General features: G+C 33.7%; 3 protein-coding genes across 3 annotated transcripts; all 3 read right to left on the bottom strand.

The window, feature by feature from the left end:
- Positions 1 to 1,345: 1,345 nt before the first annotated feature.
- LOC145595705 (potassium channel AKT1-like) lies at positions 1,346 to 8,323 on the bottom strand. Its single transcript, XM_081652123.1, has 12 exons — positions 8,179 to 8,323; positions 6,560 to 6,925; positions 6,355 to 6,412; positions 5,746 to 6,063; positions 5,204 to 5,449; positions 4,417 to 4,515; positions 4,267 to 4,299; positions 4,000 to 4,185; positions 3,352 to 3,546; positions 3,120 to 3,195; positions 2,317 to 2,790; positions 1,346 to 1,784 (listed from the first exon to the last, which is right to left on the bottom strand). Exons 1-12 carry the CDS (start codon positions 8,190 to 8,192, stop codon positions 1,507 to 1,509), a joined length of 2,343 nt encoding a protein of 780 aa, XP_081508249.1. The 5' UTR covers positions 8,193 to 8,323; the 3' UTR covers positions 1,346 to 1,506.
- A 2,777-nt stretch (positions 8,324 to 11,100) lies between these two features.
- Positions 11,101 to 16,422, bottom strand: LOC145595704 (potassium channel AKT1-like). Its single transcript, XM_081652121.1, has 12 exons — positions 16,238 to 16,422; positions 15,219 to 15,587; positions 14,884 to 14,941; positions 14,474 to 14,791; positions 14,012 to 14,257; positions 13,779 to 13,877; positions 13,634 to 13,666; positions 13,362 to 13,547; positions 12,880 to 13,080; positions 12,708 to 12,783; positions 11,915 to 12,511; positions 11,101 to 11,647 (listed from the first exon to the last, which is right to left on the bottom strand). Exons 1-12 carry the CDS (start codon positions 16,420 to 16,422, stop codon positions 11,370 to 11,372), a joined length of 2,646 nt encoding a protein of 881 aa, XP_081508247.1. The 3' UTR covers positions 11,101 to 11,369.
- Positions 16,423 to 18,326: 1,904 nt separating this feature from the next.
- Positions 18,327 to 24,020, bottom strand: LOC145593733 (potassium channel AKT1-like). The gene is made up of 12 exons (XM_081650065.1): positions 23,378 to 24,020; positions 22,510 to 22,875; positions 22,334 to 22,391; positions 21,914 to 22,231; positions 21,193 to 21,438; positions 20,933 to 21,031; positions 20,749 to 20,781; positions 20,479 to 20,667; positions 20,169 to 20,363; positions 19,986 to 20,061; positions 19,203 to 19,769; positions 18,327 to 19,083 (listed from the first exon to the last, which is right to left on the bottom strand). The coding sequence occupies exons 1-12, from the start codon at positions 23,590 to 23,592 to the stop codon at positions 18,803 to 18,805; spliced, it is 2,643 nt and encodes an 880-aa protein (XP_081506191.1). The 5' UTR covers positions 23,593 to 24,020; the 3' UTR covers positions 18,327 to 18,802.
- Positions 24,021 to 24,724: the final 704 nt, after the last annotated feature.

Here is a 24,724-nt window from a genome sequence, read left to right as displayed (position 1 = left end):
TGCTTTCCTGAAACAAGTATGCCGAATCCAGTGGACAAAAGAGCGATGATAGAGAGGGCATTTTCCCATGCTTCAAATACTTTTACAACACCACTACACTCCTTGCAATGGATCACATGTCAGAAATACCTGTTACCCCAATTCGGAACATACATTGTCCCAAGCCCACCTTTAGCAGGAGACTGAGCTGAGAGCCCGGCAACTAGGCCTGCTGGGGCATGCTCAACAACTGCTGGAGCTTCAGGGGTGACATAGAACTGTGGCCAGTAATGGTAAGGCATACCATGTCCGGCTTTATCCATCCTCCATCCACTTCTTGTATTCTGCAACCCAAGTGTCAGACGACTTCAGATTCAAGTAGAATTTCTCTGTGGGGACTTTCTCTGTGATCAAAACCTCATTTTGAGACGAAAGGAAGCTCATGTCTTGCTTCATATACCTTGCTAGCATTTTGGTGGAAATACCATGTGGGAAAATTATACTTATATTGTTAATTGATTGTATGATATAATTAATTTTTTTAAGGCTTACAAGTGAGTCAATTTTTTCGACATAAGGTAAACCCAAATTCAATTTTACTTTATATGTAATTTTAATGGGTGATCTTAATGCAAATTCCAGAATTCCTAATGTTAATAAACTATTGATCCAACTCAAAAGCGAGGATTTGGGATGGTTAAGATGGATTGACTTTAAAAAACAAGGTTTAATTTCTTAATGATCTTAAGTATCAATAGTAATGGTTTTATGGAAAAGTAAAGCTATACAACATACTTATAGACCAAAAGATCGATCTTAAATCTAGAATCCTAGAAACAACTTATATGCATGAAGTTGTCTAGCTACATGCCTTCTTGATAGAGCTAGCTTGAGTTGAGAAACTTGAGATATCAAGCATGAATTTCTAAGATTAGGAAAATAATAGTATATAAAGGGTTCGAATTTACTCACCCAAAGAGCTTAATTATAGCTAATAGTTAGTGATCAAACTTTTCGAGTACGAAATGGCTAATGCCCAAAGCAAGACAAGTATGAAGTGGCTAAAGCCCGAATCAAGACCTATAAATTCTAGTTATGAATCTTATAATCCTAGCTAGACTCATTTTCTCTAGCCAATTAGCCATAAAGCCAAGAGCTTTTCTGAGGAGCAAGTTGGCCACTAAGGTTCATGTCAGGAACTAATTAACATGTCAAATGGTTCAAATCAAGAGAAGTTGTTGGTCTCAATATTACTCACCAAAACAAACCTCCCCTATTTGGTGATGCTTAAATTTAACCATTCATATCTTTCATTCTCCGTAGCTATTTTGATAGTAGACATTAATGAGACTTTAACAAACCCCCACATGAATATGCTTTTTTTTAATTTATATACAATGCAAGATGGTCAGAGGACAGTACGTAAATAGTGCAAAAGTCAAACAAGAAAAAAAAAAAAAAAAAGTAGAAGTCCGGTATTGTACGCCTGTGTTTGGACCAAACAATAGAATGCATACTTGAGGAGTATTATTGTCTTTGAATCACATTGCTCTTGTTATCACATACAAGAGAAACCTGATCGCCGGCTCTAATAAGTTCAATCTTATCAATTTCGGCTCCTTGTATTGATAATAGTTTAGTGCAATAGCATCCAAATTTTTGGCTACCAATTTCGAGTAGTTCCTCAATTGTGTCGGGCAACATGACGAGCTTCACAACCTCACTTTTTTCTGGGCATCTAAGTGTTATTCTAGCAGGTTGCTTTCCAGTCCTAACGGATTTGTCAACAAGAGCAGATGTTTCACCTGAAAAACAAGAGTTTTGTAATTTGGAACTCATATAAAACCAAGTATACATGCTACTTTTTGAAAAGGGTTAGGTTCATTATTATTGTAAGACACATTTGTATTGGTACCAAATGTACTACAATACCCGGCTGGGGGCTTTAAGGCCTACAATACCATGTTGGTATGGTTCAGGCCGACATAAGGCCTACACCTTTCTGTAATAACAATCAAAGGAGAGTAACTAACAAGCATCCATGATAGCGGTCTAATATACAGTCTAACTCTTATTGGTGGTGATTGAAAATATACTTACAAAAACACTCATTATATTCTGCATATATTCTCTACCATGCGGCCTCAGGATTGGTTCTTTCCCGTACCATTCTAAATTATCAATAAGTAGATAGGAATATGAACCTTCAACCTAGCTCATCTACATACAATCTACGCTATCATAAAGGCTATGTCCAAAAAGTCCATGCAATTCATGTTTGAGAAATGGAGTAGAGATAAATATAGCAAGAAAAGATTATGCACCAATAATACTCACCTCTAGCAGAAGTAGATACAACTCCGAGCAGTTCGTTATGAAGTACATTACCACGATCTCTAGGGTGCTTGTGAACGTTAGACATCTCATGCGCACTAGGAATTGGAGTAGCATCAAATAATGCTTTAATTTCTTTGTTCCCAAAAAGATCTACCATTATTCTTGATGTCAGCCCATTTCCATCATCTTTGTCAATGTCAGCCCCTCGCTCCAACAAGAACCTAACAATAGCAGGGTTTCCTCTGGAAACTGCAGCATGAAGTGGTGTAGTTCCGTTTACAGGCAGCGTTACATTTCCACCATACCGCACAATATCTTGTAGTAGCATTAGATTGTTTTGTTTGATAGCATCGAAAGCATATCGAGGTGCATCACAAGAAGCTAGAGTAGCGCCATGGTCTAAGAGTAACTTGATCAAGGACTCTGGATGCTTCTCCATTATTGCATACCATAATGGAACGTTCCCTTTCGAGTCTATGCAAATACAATACAAACAACAACAATCAGAGCCATAATCTCAAAGATGAGGCTGGCTACATATGTAAATACAATCATAAATTACAAATAATCTACAATTGAAAGATCTCTAAATGAAGACAACTAAAATTTGTCTTCATATAATGTAACACTCTTTCATTGGTGTCAAGTTTGACTCATCAATACCTTGATAACATTTTTTTTTTATAAAAGAAGCGTGTACTTGGAAAATTTCTGGATCTGTTACTGCACGTAAGTTTAGTGCATAATATAACATGAATGTTGTAATAGCACCTAAAACAGCTTTGTAATTAATAACAAAATACCTTTAATGTTTGGATCTGCTCCGAAAGCCAATAGGATAGCAACACAATTTTCATTTCCATTTGCAACTGCAATGTGCTGGAGAAGGAACAACAGAAAAGGAATGCAGAAAAGATTGAATGTCAACATTCTACTTTCACAACCAATTCAATATCCAAAGATATATATAGGAAATAATTTCAAAGAGTATAAAAGAGGTCAAGTTCTTGATAACGGGTAGCATTATGTACATACTAGAGCAATGCGGTCTTCTGTGCCTCTTTCATTTGGATTGAAGCCTCGTTCTAACAGAAGTTGCAACAACCGCTTGTTTCCTGTTGCAGTTGCAAACAATAAACCAAGAGGCCAATCGACTTGACTTTGAGCTAACATTCTTTCAATGTCAATATGTAGAGATTGCATCACTGGATGATCCTGTATATTCAAATGCTGTGCCAACAAGAAAATTGGAGTTAGTACTCTTACGCATGCATGCTAAAGTACCAGTAATATGTTATGAAACATGCAAGAGAAAGATTAATGAAAAACTAAGCAAGAATACAAATTTTACTTGGTTCACCAAAGATGAGTTAAAACGTCTACATGACTGTGAGATAAGAGTTTTATCGATCATATTACATATTACAAAGCAATGTAAAACCTACCTACCTACCTATTGGAGTTTATGTAGTACTACCTTACAAAAAAAAAAAAGAGAAGCAAACCCATGGGAGTCTTCAAACTTTTTGATGGGGACTAATTAATTCAAGGCATATTCTAACACAGTATTTGCTAATTACACAGTGTAATATACGAATAATATAAAACCCATGTCATGATGATTATCTTGTTTTGTAATGTAATCAACATATAAAACCCATAACCCCATAATTCTGTACAAACCTCTAGGAAATTATTCATGATAATTTGTCCATCTCCGGCATTTTCTTGAACAAGATTCATAAGGACAGTACGATTTAAACGCAGCAGTTGGCACAGTCTCTTGGTGCGAACAGTAAAGGGTTGTGATCTGAAACAAATAACACCTAGCTCTCCACATACATCTCCTGATTTAAGCTCTTTAACAACCTGTCGATTATATAAAATGAGGGCTTAAAAATATATTGAATTCGCAAATCAAACCCATTTATATGTACAAAAAAATCTTGCCTCGTAGACTCCTTGACTGCAAACAATTAAATTCTGCAAGGAATACAAGCAAGTTAAAAGCCAAAAATAATGTACGTGTTTAAATGTTATATGTTCTTTGAGGTAAAAATATGCAAGAATAACAATAACAATAATATGGGTAGTTCTCACCATTGCACCAGCGACTACCACATAAAGATCTGTAGGTGATTCATCCTGCAAAATTACATCTTCATTGGGAGGGAAGTACTCCACTTTCACCTCCGAAACCTTGTATTATGAGATGGCATTATTATAATACAATTCTAATCTATGTCAGTAAAGAGGCAACAACAAAACAAGAAGACAAGGTGCATGTTGGAGGAATGGCTGATCAATCTTGTTCTTGATGCGCAGATGATTAAAGCTTGTCATTTGTCCATCTAGCTAACTCCTTATAACCCTTCTGGAAGATGGCCTCTTAGGCTCTATTTTATTCAGCTAATTTTGTGTGATTTTATCTTCAGTACTCAAACTATTCTGAACTTATACAATTTGAACTTATTGGAGCAGAAGTAAATAGTAAGTGTGTCTGAATTTGTTTTTGTTGCATCATATGGAGTAAATTTTTATGTCCAAACTCATCTGAATTTACTTTTTTTTTCTCCTTAACCTCAATATTGACTTATTTAGACTTATTTGTATGATAAAACAAGAAAAAATATTAACTACATGGTGGTTTAGGTAACAACGTTACATGCAATTTGTCTTATAACTTCTCATCACCACTCTATATTTCCTCTTGATAAATGGTAACACATGACATTAGATGATTATAAATGATTAAAATGTTTCAAGATAAATCTGCATTAGCATAGACATCAGCATGAAGTTTCTTAATAAAATTACTTATAATCTCATTAGCATTGCCTACCAAACAAGCCATGAGAGATTAAAAGTGATGATCCAGGAAACATACCAGTTGGCAAAATACGTCATTTGATATCCCGCGAAACAAGTATACCTTATCAAGTAGTGAGTAGAAGAGAAACTGTGAAATACTTGATCTAATTGCCTTAGGAAAGCATTCAAGAACCTCTTGTTTTTGTAGCCCTTCTGAATCAACTCTGTATTTCAAGCACAAGTGACTAACTATTTGAGCTTGGAGGCAAACGGGAAGCCTATTCCTTTTAGCAAATTTCGAAGCAGCTTGAAGTTTGTTCCTCTGGCATTCAAGAACCCCATACATATGTAAGTCATGAATATCATTTTAACTCTAGCTATTTTGTTTAAATATAAGAATTCAATTGTTTGAACAAACTAGGATATAATAAATCAGTTAAGACCAGGAAACTTTTGCTAAAAAAAAGTGACCTCGATGTAAGCTAGATAAAATAGAAGAGGCAGTGGCCAAAGGTGTAAACATTGCAGGGTAAAAAGATTTTGAAGACAGGGATAGTTTGTCAAACATAGAACAATAAAGCAAAGTGAGTAGAACAAAAAATTAAAATGTATACTTACGAAGTTCATGTTTGCGCTGATCTGTTGACTGACTAAGCTTGTCATAATTGCTACCCAATATATAAACAATCCAACACTAAATATCATGTAGAAGATGACAAAGATCTTCTCCCTTGTATTCACAGGATGAATATCACCATAGCCAACTTTTGTTACTGTACTCATTGACCAGTATATGGATACCACATACATATGCCACACATTCTCAGTCTCGAAATTCTTCATTGAAAGAGCAATCCAAGTCTTTGTCGGGTCATGGTAGGTGGTAGCCAGGACGTAATAAAAACATGCAGCACAATGTACCACAAAAATTGTCACCTACAAAAATGATAACATAAAATCTTGTTTAGGTTGGGTCGCTATTTGTTATAACAGATGGTGGAGAGGCAAGGGGGAGAAATCCATCAACAAAGCCACCTAAAGTAAGGTTTTATACTACTATAAACTATCTATCTATTGGAGGACTAGAGGAGTAGCCTACTTGAGTTATAAAGTGAAAGGTTTTTACTTATCTTTCAGCATGGGACACCTAATACTGACTTCAATTAACCGTGTTTATATTAAATGATTTAGAGAATATTGGCAATGAAAACTTCCAATACCACTTACGAAGATCGCTTTGCAGATTCGAATGAAACTGTAATTAAACATTCGGTCTTTCTCCAACCTGTAAATGAACAAACTAAGTTAAATGCTACCTCTGTTTTTCTTTTGTGTGCAACATAAACTTTTGCACACTTCAAGGAGGAGTGAGCACAAGTGTTTATTGTCCACACTTCAGTCAATAATTAGCCTTAGTTGAAAAAAAGGTTACCTGGAAAATATTTTACTAACTTTACTAAGACGCCAAAGACGAAGCATATTGTTAAGTCCATAGGCATGGACATTGTCCGGAAGTATCGTTACCACAAGTTCTGAAGGGATTATCGATATAAAATCGAAAATAAACCAGGTTCTTATGTATCGCCAAGCAATCTTCTTTCGCTCATTCACTGTAATATAAGAGTTTTTATCGATGTAGGCGACAGAGTTCAAAAAGATATCAATGGCAAAAAATCCATTTACAATGTTATCGGTGATAGCAAGGCCTCTAATTGATGGTTTTTCTAAGAAACCAAACTCGAACAGAGATGCCCATGCTGTGTACAAAACCAATATTGCCAAAAACATTTCCCATTCTCTACATGCATAAGAAAATGGGTGTTAGATCATGCAGTTTCCAATATATGTAGTTGCCAAACTAATTTAAAGAAGAAATGTACACAATTGCTAATGGTCTCTTGTCTCAGGAAAGACCAAAAGCAACTACCTATTCCCAATTTCATGGGAAGAACCACAAGCCAGAACCATAAGATAATACATAAAATATAATAATAATAATCAAGGCTTATAAAAGAAGCCATTGGACACGAAGCCTTGAAGAAGCAAGGATCAGCAAGTGTACACCTTTGATCAACGAATACACCAAAGATAAACCGCGAACCAAAGGAGACAAGGATAATGAACTTTGAAGAGTGACAATTGTTAGATTTCGGGAAAACTCCTTAGATTGGAGTGTGTACTATTGATCAATATATATAGTGTTACAATGCTAGTCCTAATCTTGTTAGTAAACTTAGTATGATAAAAATACAAACAATATTAAAAATATATACAATATATCCTAGCTCTGCGACAAATATTATCGTAATCCTATAATATCTATCAACAACAACAAGAAATAAAAGGTGGAGCAACCCGGAACACACTTCAAACAGCATGAAACCTACTTAAGTTGCTCTCTATTTTCAGTAAATTGCTAAAGAATAAAAAATTAAAAAAAAAAAAAACCCAACCCTTACCCCCAATCTACTATTAAGCTACAATTAAGCTTAATTGAGACTAACATCACAAAACAGTCAAACAAAACTTCAATAAGAACAATTACTTCAACAACTTGAACAAAAAGGGGATAAAACTTAAGAGATAAAATATGAATTAATGAACAAATTAAAAAATAGCTCAAAAACAACAGTAAACAAGAAGACAGGACACAAAAAAAAAAATAATAAATAAATAAATAAATAAATAAAATAAAATAAAAAAAATCCTGACAAGTGACATGTAAACAAGAAAATTTGCATAATTACTCAATCACACTTAAAAGGCAAATTCAAGCATACAAAGTAGATAAATCCAAAAATCCAACAAATTAACAGTAGGTAAATCAATAACTCAAAGTAAACCCATTAATGTAAGCCCGTTAATTACACCTAATTTCAAGAAGAAAAGGGAAATTTACAAATTTAATTAATTAATTTCTATAAGAATGAAATATTGACAAAGAAAGACAATAATCAACAACACTCTTGCTTAAATTGCAAGAACAGATTTTTTGAATTTGAGAAGATTGAATATCTTAAATACCCAAAAAAAATGAGTAAAGAAATATACCTTAGAAACGCCATTGAAGAATTGAAGGAAATAAGAAGAAGTAGGCATGGTGAAGTGGCGGAGAAAGGAGTGTAGGAGGAAAACCCCCTCAATTGAGATCATTTTTTTTCTTTTTTTATCTATTTTTTCTCTACTAAAGAGCGGGTCTTTCTCTCTCTAGAGTAACGACTATACTATGGACTTGTGGACTCTGGAGTAGATCGGGGTAAATACAAGTTAATCTCTCATATACACAAAATTTGTTTATAAATCAACAACTTTTTTTAATAAAAGCGAGTCTCATAGTGATTATGACTGGATAAAATTTTTGATTTATTTACTAAAATGTCACGTGATAAACAAATTATGGATTACTCCCTCCTATATATAGAGAAAGACTCTCGTGAGAACTCCTCTTATATGTGAGAATTTTTCTTATGTGAGAACACTCTATATGTTCTAAATTTTAAAGTTGTTGTTCTAAACTTTTCCTTATGTTCTAAATTAAATCAAATGTTCTAATTTAGTACTCACATGTTCTAAAACATAAATAGTTAAGATTGATGTCATAAATTTTAAATAACTTGTTCTAAAATTTTAACTTATGTGTTTAAAATTTTCAAACGTGTGTTCCAAGATTTTTAATTATATGTTCTAGAATTCAAAGCGTATATTCTATTTTTTTTTTTACTTGTATGTTCTAAATTTTTTACTCACACTTTCGATATTCTATATTAGTTTGTTCTAAATTTTTATTTACATGTTCATAATCTTAAATCAGATGTTCTAAATTTTACTCATATGTTTAAAATTTCATAAAACAGATTTTATAAATTTTTAATCACTTGTTCTAATTATTAAACCAGATGTTCCAAACATATTACTCACACAGATGTTCTAAATTATTACTCATATGTTTAAAATTTTAATTTGAATCACATGTCCTAAATTTTAACTCGTAAGTTCTAAATTTTTACACACATGTTCTAAATTTTAGATCAGTTCTCATATAAGTATGAATTCTCACATATGGACCAATTCTTACCGGATCCCTCCTCTATATATATGGAGAGGCTCATGTGAGAACACCTCTCTTATGTGAGAAAACTTTATATGTGAGAACACAAAACACCTCTCTTATGTGAGAAAACTTTATATATGAAAACATATCTATGTTCTAATATGTTAAGGTAGATGTTCTGAAAATAAATTAAACCCATCATCTTCAACCTCAACATTCTCTCTCCTCCCCTCATAAACACTATCCAATCTCTAGTTCCTCTATCACCATCACCGCTTGTTTCATAGTCTTTATGCCGTCACCTTCACCAACATCACTCTTTCTCTTCTCCCTGGCATCATGGCCAACACTCTCTCTCCTCTCCACGACGACCACCATCACCACATGCTCAAGAATTTTATGTGTTTTGTATTAACTTTTGAACAGTTGTAGTCAATAATTCAAGTTGTGAAGCTTAATCAAAGGTAAATTAAGCTTAATAACAGTTTAATATGTGAAATCAAAATGTTTTCATCCAAATCAATCAAATTGGGCAAATTATAGTGTTTGAAATTTCAAGGAATTTTAATTGAATATAAGAAACTAAACAACAATTCATATGTTTTTGTTACCTTGGAAATCAAGAATAAACTGATTTCAAATCAATTCATTGCAAAAATCAAATATGTTCTAAAAAATTTAAGTATGTTCTTAAAATTGTTACATATGTTCTTAAATATGTTGCATATATATATATTCTAAAACATATTGCATATATGTTCAGATTTGTTTTTGAGTTCAAGGTCTTAAAATTTGAGTATCATGTTCCAATTAAAACTATATTTTGAAAAGCTAAGTTTATTCTTCTAAGAACTATTATATATGATAAGAATCATTGAGTCTAAGTTCTAAATTTCTAGGCATTTTGTTCTAAACGCTATGCTATAAAAGTTAAGTATGATGTTCTAAAAGATGTTGCATATGTTCTAAAAAGTTCTTCTAATGTTCTAAATTTTAAAGTGTTCTCATATAAGTAGAGCATTTTCTAAATTTTTACTCACATGTTCTAATTCTTAAATCAGATGTTCTAAATTATATCTCACATAGATGTTCAAAATTATTACTCATATATTCTAAATTTTAATTTGAGACACATGTTCTAAATTTTTACTCGTATGTTCTAAATTTAAAATCAGTTCTCATATAAGTATGAATTCTCACATATGGGCCTATTCTCACCGGATCCCTCCCATATATATATATATATATATATATATATATATATATATATATATATATATTATATAGATTTAGGGTCAAATGAGAAGTTTCTTAAAATGAGAAGGATAAGAAGGATTTTTTGTGCATAATTTTTATACTGAATGTGCATATTTTTTGAACTAAATGTGCAAAAAAAAAAAATTTGAACCAAATTGATGTGCATAAATTTTTAACATAATGTGCACATTTTCTAATTTTCTGGAAAATTCAAAATTTTATTATTTCAAAAATCTATTTTGCACATTTAGTGAAAAAAATATGCACATTTAGTGAAAAACTTATGCACATTTCATCCTTTTCATTCTTCTCATTTTAAGAATCTTCTCATTGGATCGCAACCCATATTATATACTTCTTCCGTTCTTTTTTACTTGACCCGCTTTGACTTTTACACTATTCACCACCCTTCCTTTGACCGTCTTTTGTGAATAATATATAAGAAAAAACATATTCATGTGGGATCTTTTTGAATTCGTCTTACTAAATACTATCATAATATATAAATTTTATAATTTTTATTTATGGGGAATTCAAGTTATTGATCGTTAAAGTTTTGCATTGGCAAGCGTGATAAAAGAAACAGGTCAAGTACAAAAAACAGAGGAAGTATAAAAAAGAAAAAGGAAACTTGTCATCCTTTGCAAAACTTTACACTTCTTAATTATGTCGCACACTAATCCAATTTTGTACAAGATAGGTTCACAAACTATCAGTCTTTCACACCAAGACATACAAAGAGAATACAAGCCATCTAAGCTTGAAGAAATTCTGAGAATGTACAAGAGTAATTTCTCCTTCAAAAAGATGTACATAACATGCATGTACGTATGATATATGTGAGCAGTTTCTTAACTACTAATTTAAGCTCATTTTGAACTCAATCAACAAAGACGAATAGAAGACTTAATTGAGCCTGGACTGATGGCTTGTGCTAGCTTACATTAGTCATGTCGTCGCATATTAGATTAAGATGATCACCATCTCTAATGAGTTCGATTTCATCAATCTCAGCTCCGAGTGCAGAGACTATTTTAGTGCAGTGGCATCCGAATTTTGTGCTACCAATTTCAAGTAGTTCTTGAATTGTTTCGGGCAGCCTAACGAGCTTTGTAGTCTCACTCTTACCCGGGCATTTGAGTATCACTCTGGCAGACGGATTTCTCAACGTCGTAGTGCTTGTAAAATTGTTTATACTAGTAGATGTTTCACCTGCAACATATAGGAAATTTGTGACTAAAGTGTGGCAAAAATCAATATGAATTCGTTTCGTGTCATATTCTAGTGTTGAGTCACTTAGGTAGGGAAAGTTTGTTTAATTGAAATCCAATTAGGTCACTTTTGAGTCTACTGGATTAATATACTCGTATATTAACTAGTCATTACTCTCTTCTTCTCATAATAATTGACACGTTGTTGTTACGGAGTAAAGGCTAGGAAAACATGTGATATGAAATGTTTGTGCATACTCATGCTCACCTCTAGTAGCAGCTGAGACAACTCCGAATAGCGAATTTTGAAAGACATTAGGCCGACCTCTCGGGTGAGTGTGAGTTTCCGGCATCTCATCATGAACACTAGGAACCAAATTAACCTTCTCCAATAATGTGCCAGTACTTGGAAACTTCACTAGGGAAGTAGTAGAACCGACGTTTTTATCAATGATCACTTCATGATCTGATTTAAGGCTGACCCTCTTTTTAGTAGTAGTACCAAATAATGCTTTAATCTCTGCATTTCCATGAAGATCAGCCAAAATCCTTGGTGTCACCCCATCTTTATCATGCTTGTCAATGTCCGCGCCATGCTCCAAAAGGAACCTTACAATAGCCACGTTTCCATTAGTAACTGCGGCATGAAGTGGTGTAGTCCCATCGCTCTTAGGCAACGTTACATCTCCATCATGTCGCACAATGTTTTTTAGTAGCTCTAGGTCGTCTTGCTCTACAGCATAGCAAGCATAATGAGGCACATCACCGGATGCTAGAGTTGCGCCGTGGTCAACTAGTAACTTGATCAAGGATTCAGGGTGCTTCCCCATTATTGCATCCCATAATGGAACATATCCTTCTGAGTCTGTATATATGAAACAATAAGTTAATCAACAATCACTCATCAAGTCATCAGAAAAACCCGTGACCTTTTTGTCATGCTGGCTCTTGATACCATGCTAAATAAGTAATTCAACTAAAAGTTTAAGTTGATGCGTGATTGATGCCTAGAAATAAGTTTTTATACTGTTATCATATAGCACATTGATTTCAAAATATACCTCGGATATTTGGATCAGCCCCATATGCTAGGAGGTGAGTCACACAATTTTCGTTTCCATTGGCAGCTGCAATATGCTGGAGAGGCAATTCATAGAATCACAACTAATGTATAAAAATACTAATGGAATGTGTTTGGTAACTCGTCGTAGACTCAGAGTAATATCTACATACCAGAGCAGTGCGGTCTTTAAGGCCTCGTTCATTTGGATTGGAGCCTTGTTTTAACAAACGTTGCAGCAATGGTTCTTCTCCTCTTCCAGCAGCAAAACATAAATCAAGAGGCAGATCTGTTTGACCTTGAGCTACCATTTTCTCGACGTCATTGACAACAGATTGCATTAATTCATCATCCTGTGCAGTTGTTTTCAAACGCTGTGACAGTAACAAAAACAATGTTAGCAGTTAAAGAATGCAGGGATAAGTATCTGCAAGATCGACGATAAATAAGATTAACATCAGCACTAGACCAATTTGAGCATAAATCTTGTACTCGTAGTATTGCACAACAAATCATGGCAACTACAGAGTTACAGCTTTAGTACTTAGTTCAAAAGTCACAACTTTTAACGTGTGTGAATAAATTAGTGTGAGATGATCTCGCCTAAAACTGGCTCCAACAATGTTAGTCTAATCATTGATTTATCAGCACAAACCTCTAGGAGATTACTCATAATAATTGCTCCATCTCCAACATTTGCCTGGATAAGATTCAGAAGCGATGTACGATTCAAACGCAGCAGCTGACACAGTCTCTTGGTACGGACAGTAAAGAGCTGCGGTCTGTAACAAAGAACACCAATCTCGCCACACACCTCTCCAGATCTAACCTCTCTAACAACCTGTTAAAAGAAAACTTCCAACTATGAACTTTGAAAAATGATTTTCAAGTAATATATTTGCAATTATATCTTCAGCAAAGTCTTACCTCTTCATATCCATTTTTGTTGATAATCAACTCCTGCAAGGAATAAGCGCGTAAATCAGATGCCAAACTTAATCTTGTTTCGGTAAGCTATCAATATGTTATAATGATTGAACAAGGAAAAAAATAAATAAGGGCTTCGTCTCACCATTGAACCAGTGACTAGCACATATAGATCTGTAGGTGCTTCATTTTGTAAAATCACATCCTCCTTGGGTGGGAAGTACTCTGCTTTCATCTCCGAAACCTAACAACACCGAAAATAATGTCATAAGGAATTAAAAAGAATACAAGGACTTAGTACACAATGTGTCAAATGTCGTCAACAAGATAACAACAACAACATCGAAGCCTTAATAAGTTATGATTCAAGAGACTTACCAGCTGAAAAAGCAAGTCATTGGACACTTCGCGAAATAGGTACACCTTATCAAGCAGTGAGTAGAAGAGGTAATGTGAAATACTTGATTTGATTGCCTTAGGAAGAGATTCAAGAACCTCTTGTTGTTGTAACCCTTCTGAATCCGCTCTGTACTTCAAACACAAGTGACTAACCATTTGATCTTGGAGACGAACCGGAATCTTATTTCTTTGTCCAAAACTAGAAGCTGCTTGAAGTTTATCCCTCTGTTGTTGGACAAAAATTATACACATTTAGTCCTACTGATTGAATACACAGTAAAATATTACTCGGACTCTTCATTTTACTTCATCTGCCCAACTCATATCTGTGACACGGGTATGAGCAATTGACAGTTGACACTATACCAAATCAAATTAATAAATAAATTAGCCGAGTCTGACACTAGAATACGTGCCTAAAAAATAAATTAGCAGACTTACAAAGTTCCTGGTACGGCTAGTTCGATGAACGACTAAGTTAGTCATATTTCCTATCAAATATGCAGTAAGTCCAAGATTGAAGAGCATGTAGAATATGACAAAGATCATCTCCCTTAAATTCACAGGATGTAAATCACCATAGCCGACTGTTGTGACAGTGGTTATCGAAAAGTAAATCGATGTTACATACAATAACCATAGATTCTCAGTCTCAAAGTTCTCTACTGTAAGACCAATCCAAGTCTTTTTCGGGTCAGGGTAACTGGCAGCTAGGAGATAGTAAAAGCAGGCCGCCGAATGAACCGTGAAAAGAGTTGTCTACAATGAAGCAAGTATCATCATACAAATTTAGATACACAATTTCAATCCGAACAAAAAATAATAAGGCATTTTTTAGTTCTTATACTCACACAAATTAGCTTGCAGCTTCGAATGAAAAAATAGTTGATTTTTGGATCTTTCTCTAATCTGTGAATGAATGATCAAAAGAATTTTCAATTAGATTACTATCTTGCAGCATGTATACTTGTTTCACGACGTCTTTGGTAGGCAGTAATAAATAGCAGTAACGAAAATGAATTTGTGTGAATTACATAGATATAAATTCTCTAATACCACGTTAAAAAATCAACTCATCCAAATATTAAAATTTGTGGTTGAAGTCCGTGATTGATAAGTCCGTGATTGATTTATTTACTGTATAACATCTACTAAATGAGTCGTAAGTGTAATACACAAAAGTTACCTGGAGATCATTTTACTGACTCTACGAAGACGCCAAAGACGTAGCATACTAAACAATCCATAGACTCGAACGTTGTGAGGGAGAACTTTTAGAACAAGTTCAGAAGGAATCGTCGATATAGTATCGAAAACAAACCATGTTCTAAGGTACCTCCAAGCAATCTTCTTTTTGTCATCGACTAGAAGGTATGTTTTCTTATCGAGGTACGCGACGAAGAAGGACAAAAATATATCCACAGCAAAAAATGCATTGACAATGTTATCAGCTATAGCAATGGCCTTAATTGATGGCTTTTGTAGAAAGCCGAATTCGAATGGAGATGCCCATGCCGTATAGAAAACCAACAATACCAGAAACATTTCCCATGATCTGTGTACATAAAATTGTTGAGATTAATATAAATAATTGATGTTAAGAGTATTTGATTTCCCCCAATATAACATAATAATGCTTATTTTGTTGTGTGCATACATGTTGAGCTTCGAGTTTGTTGACTACTCTTGTTCGAACCTGACTCGAATTGACCTGACCCTTAGCTCGCTTAAATGGTTAACTTTTAAGGATTTTAGCTAGCAACTTAAGTTACATTATACTACTCCTTCCACTTCATAATGATTGATTGATTGTCTAGTTGACTTTTCTTTAAATTTTATTGAAAACAAAGTCAATTAAATCTTCTTCTGAAAAATGGATTTGCATCATACCAGGTAGAAATAATACAATCTCAATAATCTACCTCTAAAAATCCTCATCATTAATGTGTTAACTAACAAATACCACGTATAATATAAACATACTTGTATAACTTTTAAATACTCGTATATTTCTCCTAGGAAAATACGTATAACAACCAAGACGATGAAGCCAATTAAAGTCAAAGTCAAAGTCTACAAACATAGGAAAAAGGCTCAATTCGAAAATTCCATAAAATGCATTTTAGTCATTTGTAATTTGTAATATCCTTGTGACTCATTCGAACCAAAAAATTCAAAATAAAACATACATGGAAGAAATGTCACCTGTAACGGGGATCCCTGGGGGCGATGATGAAGCGACGGAGGGCGATGCCTCGGTTGCTTTGAGCACCCAAAGAGGGCAAGATGCCATTGGTGAGACTAAACTGAGTGGTTGTACCACCTGTAGAAGATCGGTCTGCCTCGTTCAAATTTTTCCCACACACTGAACTCTTTACCCAACTATTCATTATTCTTAAAACAAAAATAAAAATACAATTATTTCCCTCCTTTTTTCTGCCACATCTTTTATCACAAACTATAATTTTATTTTCTTTATATTCGTATCTTTTTATGTGAACTTGAAAGGGACTAAAATGATTATTGAAAGAGTCAACTTGTATAGTTGTACACTTGTACTTCGTTTTATTTAGAAAGATTAAAAAGATGCCTTTAACATTTTTTTTTTTTCTAAAAAAAAAAAAAAAATCTCTATGTAATGTTGATTTTGATGGGTTATAGTTGACTTAATTTGATCTGTTAATTATTTACTAAACTCTTTTGGGGACGGCTTATTTCGCGTCAATTACGTGTGTGTAATTAGGATGAATGATCTAAGGGTTAGTAAGTTCCATACAAAATGTAGAAGTTTAATTTATATTCTTATACTTAACTAAGTTTAATCGAAAATTTTATAGTGGTTGTTTGAAATATGACTATCATAATGTTTTAATGATTAGGTAGTCTATAATTGACTTTTTTTTTTTCTCAAAGTATAAAGAATATATTCTTTTATTTTTGGTATAAAATAGTATCATCAACATTTTTTTTATTTTTTTTATTTTTCCCGTCAAAAAAAAAAAAAACTTTTTTTTTATTTATCCAATAATTTTAAGTTTCATTTATTTAATTTTTAATTAAATTTTAAAATTTTTCGACAAATAATTTATTTTATGTTGGATTAAAATTTTCAAAAATTACAATTGCATTTTAGATATAAAAATGACTAATTGTGTTCATATTATAATGTAAAAAAAAATCGATCAAATTATTTTATCATTAAAATATTATGATAGTCATATTTCAAACACACAAGACATTGATTCTGTTAAAACCAGCACTAAATTAAAAAGTATTGGGTCCTTAGCTCTAACCGATTACGTGACCGATACTTGAATACTTAACTAAGGACCCCTACGGCCCTACCCTCTTTCACGTTACTCCATAAATGGTTTTCCCATTCTTATAACCACCATTTATACTCACTCACCAAACATAATTGAGTAAAGATTACCATGTACATTGTACAATGTGTTGACAGACGTCACAGACATAAATCACAAATGGTGGAGATGTAAAGGAAATCATAAGTTGCCTTTCCAAAAAAAAAAAAAAAAAAAAAAAAAAAAAAAAAAAAAAAAAAAAAAAAAGAAAGAAAGAAATTAAAGAAAAAAAAGGAAATCATAAGTTTGTGTCTCCCCATCTAAAAATGCTTGAAAATAGGGGATTTCGTTACCTATTTTCTCTACTTTTAAGCTTTGACCTATATAACTGAGCTGACTAGTAAAAATTGTTACGAGTACTAATTTTGGAATATAAATTTAACAATGTAAATTTCTTAGGATGAATTAGGACGGTCAACATTTTACCAAAAATAGGGGTCGACAAAGTATTTTCTCGGTCATTGTCTTTGCTTGTGTTTATGGGGCAGCGACCCCAACCTAAGTATGAGTTGATGGCTATATTAGTACTGTACTATTTAGTAGGATTAAGTCGTAAATATGGCCTCCCAGATTGAGGAGGGCCAAATTAGACTGTTATTGAGTATTTTTGAAATATTTTAACTTAGAATTATATGATAAACATTTGGTCAATGTTAGCACTTTAGCATAAGAAATCCAAACAATTTTTTGGTGCAATGCTGTGATCTATACCTGCGAGTTATACCAGTACACTACGTCGTGTTTCAACTTTAAGGTGGTGTTAAATTCGTTTTAATGTGTGATATCAAATTAAAATACAATATTACAAAACTTGCATTAAATCACGTTAGATCTGCTTCTACAAGTACTAATCATATATTACATAAAGAGAATTAAATTTATTAATTGTTAAAATTCTACATTGACAACTGTGATAAATAAAATAGGTCAAATTAAAAAAGAAACGGAGAAAGTAAATTATTAAGTCTCTAACGCTGCTTCATAATCAGTACATGTTTCATTTACAATACACCTGTAAATGATACTTTAATATCTAACTACTTTCCTAAAGCTAAGTCCACAACTTTATCTAACACTACGTAGTAAAATCTTGACTATACAAAATGCCAACTTACATGAAAAGCTCTTCCTAAACTTGCCAATAAAACACTTTATACAACATACTTATACATCATAAACAATCACAAATTGTTTATGTGATCTTATAACCTCATAATTAATTTTACATTCCCTCATAAAATTCTTCACTATACATGTAAGTATGGATCATTTAGAGATTGAATCGTATTAACGAGCCAAAAACGCACAATTAAAATTGGATCACCAATCCCTATTTTGGTGATAATATACATGAATCCTACAAAACTTGTACCAAATTTTGGTGATTAATTAACATACATTATCATTGCTAGCTTTCAGGCACATTGATTTCTTCACATACGAGGCAAAGTTGATCACCATCTCTAATTAGCTCAATCTCGTCGATTTCAGCTCCGTCTAAAGTTGTTACTTTAGTACAATGCCGTCCAAATTTTTTGATGCCAAAATCAAGAAGTTCTTGGATGGTCTCAGGCAAAATAACAAGCTTGGTTGCGTCGCCTGTTCCAGGGCACCGGAGTATCACTCTAGCCGGTTGGCTTCCAGAGAACGGGGTGTTTACGTAATTACCCCCATCATTTTGTGATTCAACTGAAAATACAAAGCATTTCATAAAAATTTAAATATCATGTATAATTCACGTCTTATATAAAAATGAGCTTATTCCTGGACTTTAACTAAAAGCTTACTCGGGTTGGATTTTATATTACCTCTAGAGGCAGCAGACATGAACCCAAACAAGGAATTTCGAAACGAGTTAACCCTACGACGAGGCTGCTTGTCAGCCCAAGTCACTTCTCGTGTACGTGGAGTGACATCCATTGACAAATCAGTACTATTAATCTTCTTCAAAGTAGGACTTGCTTCCTTCTCAGACCCCTTAACATTAGATTGTACACTACTCTCTTCTTTGGAACAAACTACCGCCTTTATATCATCATTCTTAGCATGATTAGCCAAATCCCTTGGTGTCGTACCCTGAAGGTCCTGCTTGTCCATATCCGCCCCGTGTTTTAAAAGAAACTTGACCATTGTAGAGTTTCCATGATGAACCGCGGCATGAAGTGCAGTGCAACCATTGCTCAAAGGCAAGGTTACGTCTCCACCATATCGAACAACATCCTTTAGTAGCTCAAAATTGTCTTGCTCTACTGCATAGTAGGCATATTGAGCCGCATCCCCTGATGCTAGTGTAGCACCCTGGTCTACTAGAAGCTTGATCAAGGCCTCTTGTCTCCCTACTATTGCATCCCATAGTGGAACATTCCCTTCTCTATCTGTATAGCGAAAACTATGTAAATGGCGTGGCTTTTATAATTAAGCATAATAAACACAAATAAAGTATACTGGTATTAAACCCACAAATGCTGATTTATTTACGAAAATATCATACTGACTGAGATTTTTTGTTGATTTATTTACAATAATGCCACTAGATAAACGATTTTTGTTTATCATGATAGTAAACTGGGGCTAGCAAGTTGTTAACCTACCTTGAAGGTTTGGATTGGCTCCATATGCAAGAAGGACAAGGGCACAATTTTCGCTTCCATTAGCAGCTGCAGTGTGCTGGTTATATGCATTATTAACAGAAGAGAGGCAACAACCAGAGTTAAGTAACAACATGATATGTATTTCTTAAAATGCAGTCTTGGAGACGAGTAAATTCTACATACCAGAGCAGTACGCCCATTCGGATCTGCCTCATTTGGATCAGACCCTCGTCTTAGCAAATGTTGCAACAATGGTTCATCGTCTCTTGCAGCTGCAAAAGATAAACTGAGTGGCAAATCCATTCGGCCTTGAGCTAGCATGTTCTCTATATCTTTGAGAACAGATTGCATCAGGGGATCTTCCTGCGCTTTTAAATGCTGCACCAGCCATCGAATAGGAATGTCAAGATCAGTAACTATAATATGTTTTCATTTATACTATTAATCAACCATTGAATTGAAAGCAGCTAAATATAAGTACAAGCATACAAACCGCTAGTAGATTGTTCATGATAATTGCCCCATCCCCAACATTTGCCTGAACAAGATTCAGAAGAGCAGTACGATTCAGACGCAACAGCTGACACAATCTCTTGGTACGAACAGTAAAGAGCTGTGGCCTATAACAAAGAACACCTATCTCCCCGCATACACCTCCTGAGAGAACCTCGTGACCAACAGACTGCACGATATATCTTTTATCAGAAAAGTAGCCCTATCAGCTCGAAAAAAAAATGTTACAGAAAGAAAGGTCTACACATGCCTGGTGAATTCCATTTTTTTCGACGATAGATTCCTGCAAGGGTTGCTTAAATCAGAGGCCAGAGATATATGTAAAACTAGTAATATGAACGACAGTGTGTGTCCCTTACTGTGTTCGAAAGTATTGGGATGATGAATGCGTCTGTTTAATTCTATGTATAGGTTCGGAGAGAAACTTTACTCACCATGGCACCAGAGACAAGTACATATAGATCAGTAGGTGCTTCATTCTGCAAGATCACGTCTTCTTTGGGAGGGTAGTACTCGGCTTTCATCTCTGAAACCTTAAATAGATGAAATAAAATCATCATTCAACCAAATGTATTTAAGAAATAAGCAGAAGATTGAGATTTATACGCTTTACTCGAATAAAAAGCACATAGTTTACAGTCCAAACATTCCAGTAAACTTTCATTTTATAGTTTTCATGAAATTGGAGACATACCAGCTGGAAAACCAAGTCATCTGATACTCCGCGAAACAGATAAACTTGATAAAGCAGCGAATAGAAGAGATGATGTGAAATACTTGACTTGATTGCCTTTGGAAGGGAATCAAGAATCTCTTGCTGTTGCAAACCTTCTGAATCAGTTCTGTGTTTCAAACACAAATGAGCAACCATTTGGTCTTGTAAGCGAACAGGAAGCCTATTCCTCAGTGCAAAACTCGAAGCAGCTTGAATTGTGTCCCTCTAACTCAAACAAAAACCCGAAAAACATATGACAAGTTAGCATCAGAACAAACTACAGATAAAAATTGACAGTCCTTGAATATTCTGTTTTTTAATTCAATGAGTTTTTGCAGCATTTGTGTCCCTCTAACTCATACAAAAACCGGAAAACAAATGACAAGTTAGCATCAGAACAAACTACAAATTGACAGTCCTTGAATATTCTGTTTCTGCAATCAATGATTTTTTGCTGCATTCTTTAGTTGAATTTAAGCATTTGATAGGGCAGTTAAGATAATTGCATTCAATTTTGCAACAATTTGTTTTTTAATTCATACAAAGTAGTGTCATATTTGAACAACAAACAAAGGGAATGTTTTAAGGAAAAATATTGAAAACAGCAAAAAGGAAACAAAAACAGAAGTAATGCAAGGACTACCATACAATACATAGTATGTGTACTGTAATAAAGAGGAAGAGCAACGAGCATACTCACGAATTTTCTAGTTCGACTAGTCCCATGAACAACTAAGTTTGTCATATTTCCTATCAAATACGCGGTCAGTCCAAGATTGAAGAGCATATAAAAAATATCAAACACCATCTCCCATGTATTCACAGGATGCAAGTCACCATAACCAGTTGTTGTGAGTGTTGTGATTGACCAGTAGATTGATGTCACGTAACGCAACCACAGATCTGCGTTGTGGAAGTTGTCCATTTCAAGGCCAATCCATGTTTTTTTGGGGTCAGGATAATGAGCTGCTATGTAATAATAGAAGCAGGCAGCACAATGAACCGCGAAAAGAGTCACCTATAGACACATACAGCAGTAAGCTAAATGAGAAAAATTCCCCGGTACTAGAGAATTCTTCTCCTAACAAAAATCAATGTAGAGTTTCTGAAATGTACTCACAGAAACTAGCTTCAAACATCGAATCCAAAAATAGTTATAATTTTTATCCTTCTCTAATCTGTCAAAAAATGAAGCAAAAATGTTTCAAATTTTCTAACACATTCAAATGTTCACCATCATATATATTGTCAAATAAAGCATTAGTTTCCGCTTTATAACAAGGCTAAGAAGATTACTTGGAGAACATCTTACTAACTCTGCGAAGCCTCCAAAGGCGTAGCATGTTGAATAGTCCATAGGCCTGGACACTGTCAGGGAGAATCTTCTCCACAACTTCGGAAGGGACTGTTGACACGAAATCAAACACGAACCAGGATTTCACATATCTCCAAGCAATCATCTTATGATCATCAATAATGTTGAAAGTTTGTGGATCTTGATATGCAACAAAGAAGGTCAAAATAATATCAATAGCAAAAAAACCATTCACAATATTATCTGCAATAGCAAGGCCTTCTATTGGTCTTTGTAGGAATCCGAATTCGTATGGAGACACCCATGATGTATACACCACCAAACATACCAGAAATGACTCCCAAACTCTGCATAAAAACACAATTCAATAATAAATAAATTAGAGTCCAATAATATGCAAACTCAACAAACTAATACATAAAAATTGTAAGAGTCTAATTAGAATCAACATCATTCTAGTATTAATCCTGAACACAACATTACAACCCTGTAATAAAAATGATCAAATTAGATCAACCAAAATATTTACCTTCAAAATAACAAGAAGCCCATTATGAATTTTCAATTAATCAAACAAATGCTCAATCATTTTAACATTCTCGATTTTCTTGCAACATATCCAATTAATCAAACAAAAACCCAATCATTCATACATCATTACAAAAAATGATTATATCACCAATAGAACGAGGTCAGCTACATGAACCAACAATTTATGTCGTGTCAAGTCGTTAACAAACATTCTCTTATACCATAAGGGTTAATCATTCAAACATGCCAATCTCCATGCAATCAAAACAAAAACAAAAACAACAAAAATTTCCAAGAACAAAAAGAACACCACCATACCTATATTGGTAAAGAAAAGGGGAGATAATGTAGGCTCGAAGCGCAATACGACGATGGCTACGAGCACCAAGCGAAGGAAGAACACCATTAGAGAGACTATATGTGCTACTTCCATCAATGGAGGTTAACTCAACACTTTCATCTATGCCTTTCTTTTCTCTTTCTCCTCCTCCACCCCCACATATAAATGTTGAACTTAACCAATTTTTCATCATTTTTTTTTCTTGTAATATTTTTCTTCTCACAATATTTATGATTTTATTTCTCTAATTCTCTTTCTTTTTCTTTTTTTTTTTTTTTTTTTTTTCTGTCAAACCTTAGATCCCCTGTTTCTGTTTTCCCTCCATCTTACACGCTTAGTCTCTCTTTAAGAGAAACTATTTTGTGGCAAGATTACGGGAAATAAAATCTTGGTTTATGTTACCGACTTATCAATTCTAATTTTAAATTTACGATTTAAGTTTAATTTGTATATTGTTGTTACAATAATCCTCGAATTTTTCTTGGTTTATATAGCTAATTAAAACCGACCCTTTATTCTTTGATTAATGTTTTGAAAATGTTGATGCTATTCTCGATATTTCACGACATGATGAAAATTGGACCAAAAAATAAAAGGAGAAATAATGTGTAGTTGGAATCTTTGATTTTTTTTTAAAGGGTGGACGATGATTTCCGTGAGTCTATTCTAATTCTATGTATGTGATGATTCTTGCTTGTTTGATTTTGATGGTTGTGATATTTTTGGTTATTTGTTAATTTAATGTTATCACCTGATTTTAGTGATTTGTTAGCTACTACGTACGAATTTTGTAAAGTTGGCCAATGATTATGGCAAAAAGTAAGGGCACACGGGTGATCAATGGTCAAAACTCAAAAGCAATGGGAAAGTTACCAATTTAGTTTTTGATGCTTTGGAAAGAAATTAGCTATGCCATTCTAACGTAAAGACACTATTTTGGTGAACCGTGAGGTCCACTTTGCCGAGCCAACTCTATATTTCGTGGTTGTATTTTGGCTCACCTTGTTATTATGAAAATAATTCACATACAATGATACAAATTTGAATCAATTATCTTCTTATATAAAAGAAATATATATATAAAAAAAAAATTAAGAGTATAATTGTTCAAATACTAATCATAACAGTTATTTCAAACTTTTTAAAAGGCGAAAATTAATTTTTATGCTTCAATCAGTCAATTCACATATCGGGTGCATTATATTGAACGTTTGTAACCAATAATAAGTAAGAAGGAATAATATAGCTTTGAGACAAAGTTGGAAAACTTTTTATTTGGCTTGTTGGACAAAAAAAGTTGATCTTTTTTACTAGTAGATAAAGTT

The sequence above is a fragment of the Chenopodium album genome, chromosome 19 (genome assembly GCF_948465745.1).
Source record: "Chenopodium album chromosome 19, dcCheAlbu1.1, whole genome shotgun sequence".
NCBI lineage: Eukaryota > Viridiplantae > Streptophyta > Magnoliopsida > Caryophyllales > Amaranthaceae > Chenopodium > Chenopodium album.
This window is presented reverse-complemented; position numbering and strand designations above follow the sequence as displayed.

Excerpts from the sequence above, each read along its gene's own strand:
- LOC145595705 (XM_081652123.1), bottom strand. Across the intron at positions 6,413-6,559 it reads GTTAGTAAAATATTTTCCAG|GTTGGAGAAAGACCGAATGT; the intron begins GTAACCTTTTTT and ends GTTCATTTACAG. Across the intron at positions 2,791-3,119 it reads AGCAGATCCAAACATTAAAG|ACTCGAAAGGGAACGTTCCA; the intron begins GTATTTTGTTAT and ends GTATTTGCATAG.
- LOC145593733 (XM_081650065.1), bottom strand. The coding sequence starts at position 23,592 with ATGATGAAAAATTGGTTAAGTTCAACATTTATATGTGGGGGTGGAGGA. Across the intron at positions 21,439-21,913 it reads CTAGTCGAACTAGAAAATTC|AGGGACACAATTCAAGCTGC; the intron begins GTGAGTATGCTC and ends TGTTTGAGTTAG. Across the intron at positions 20,668-20,748 it reads AAAAAAATGGAATTCACCAG|TCTGTTGGTCACGAGGTTCT; the intron begins GCATGTGTAGAC and ends TATATCGTGCAG.
- LOC145595704 (XM_081652121.1), bottom strand. The coding sequence starts at position 16,422 with ATGAATAGTTGGGTAAAGAGTTCAGTGTGTGGGAAAAATTTGAACGAG. Across the intron at positions 13,878-14,011 it reads ATGACTTGCTTTTTCAGCTG|GTTTCGGAGATGAAAGCAGA; the intron begins GTAAGTCTCTTG and ends CGGTGTTGTTAG. Across the intron at positions 13,667-13,778 it reads TGCTAGTCACTGGTTCAATG|GAGTTGATTATCAACAAAAA; the intron begins GTGAGACGAAGC and ends TATTCCTTGCAG.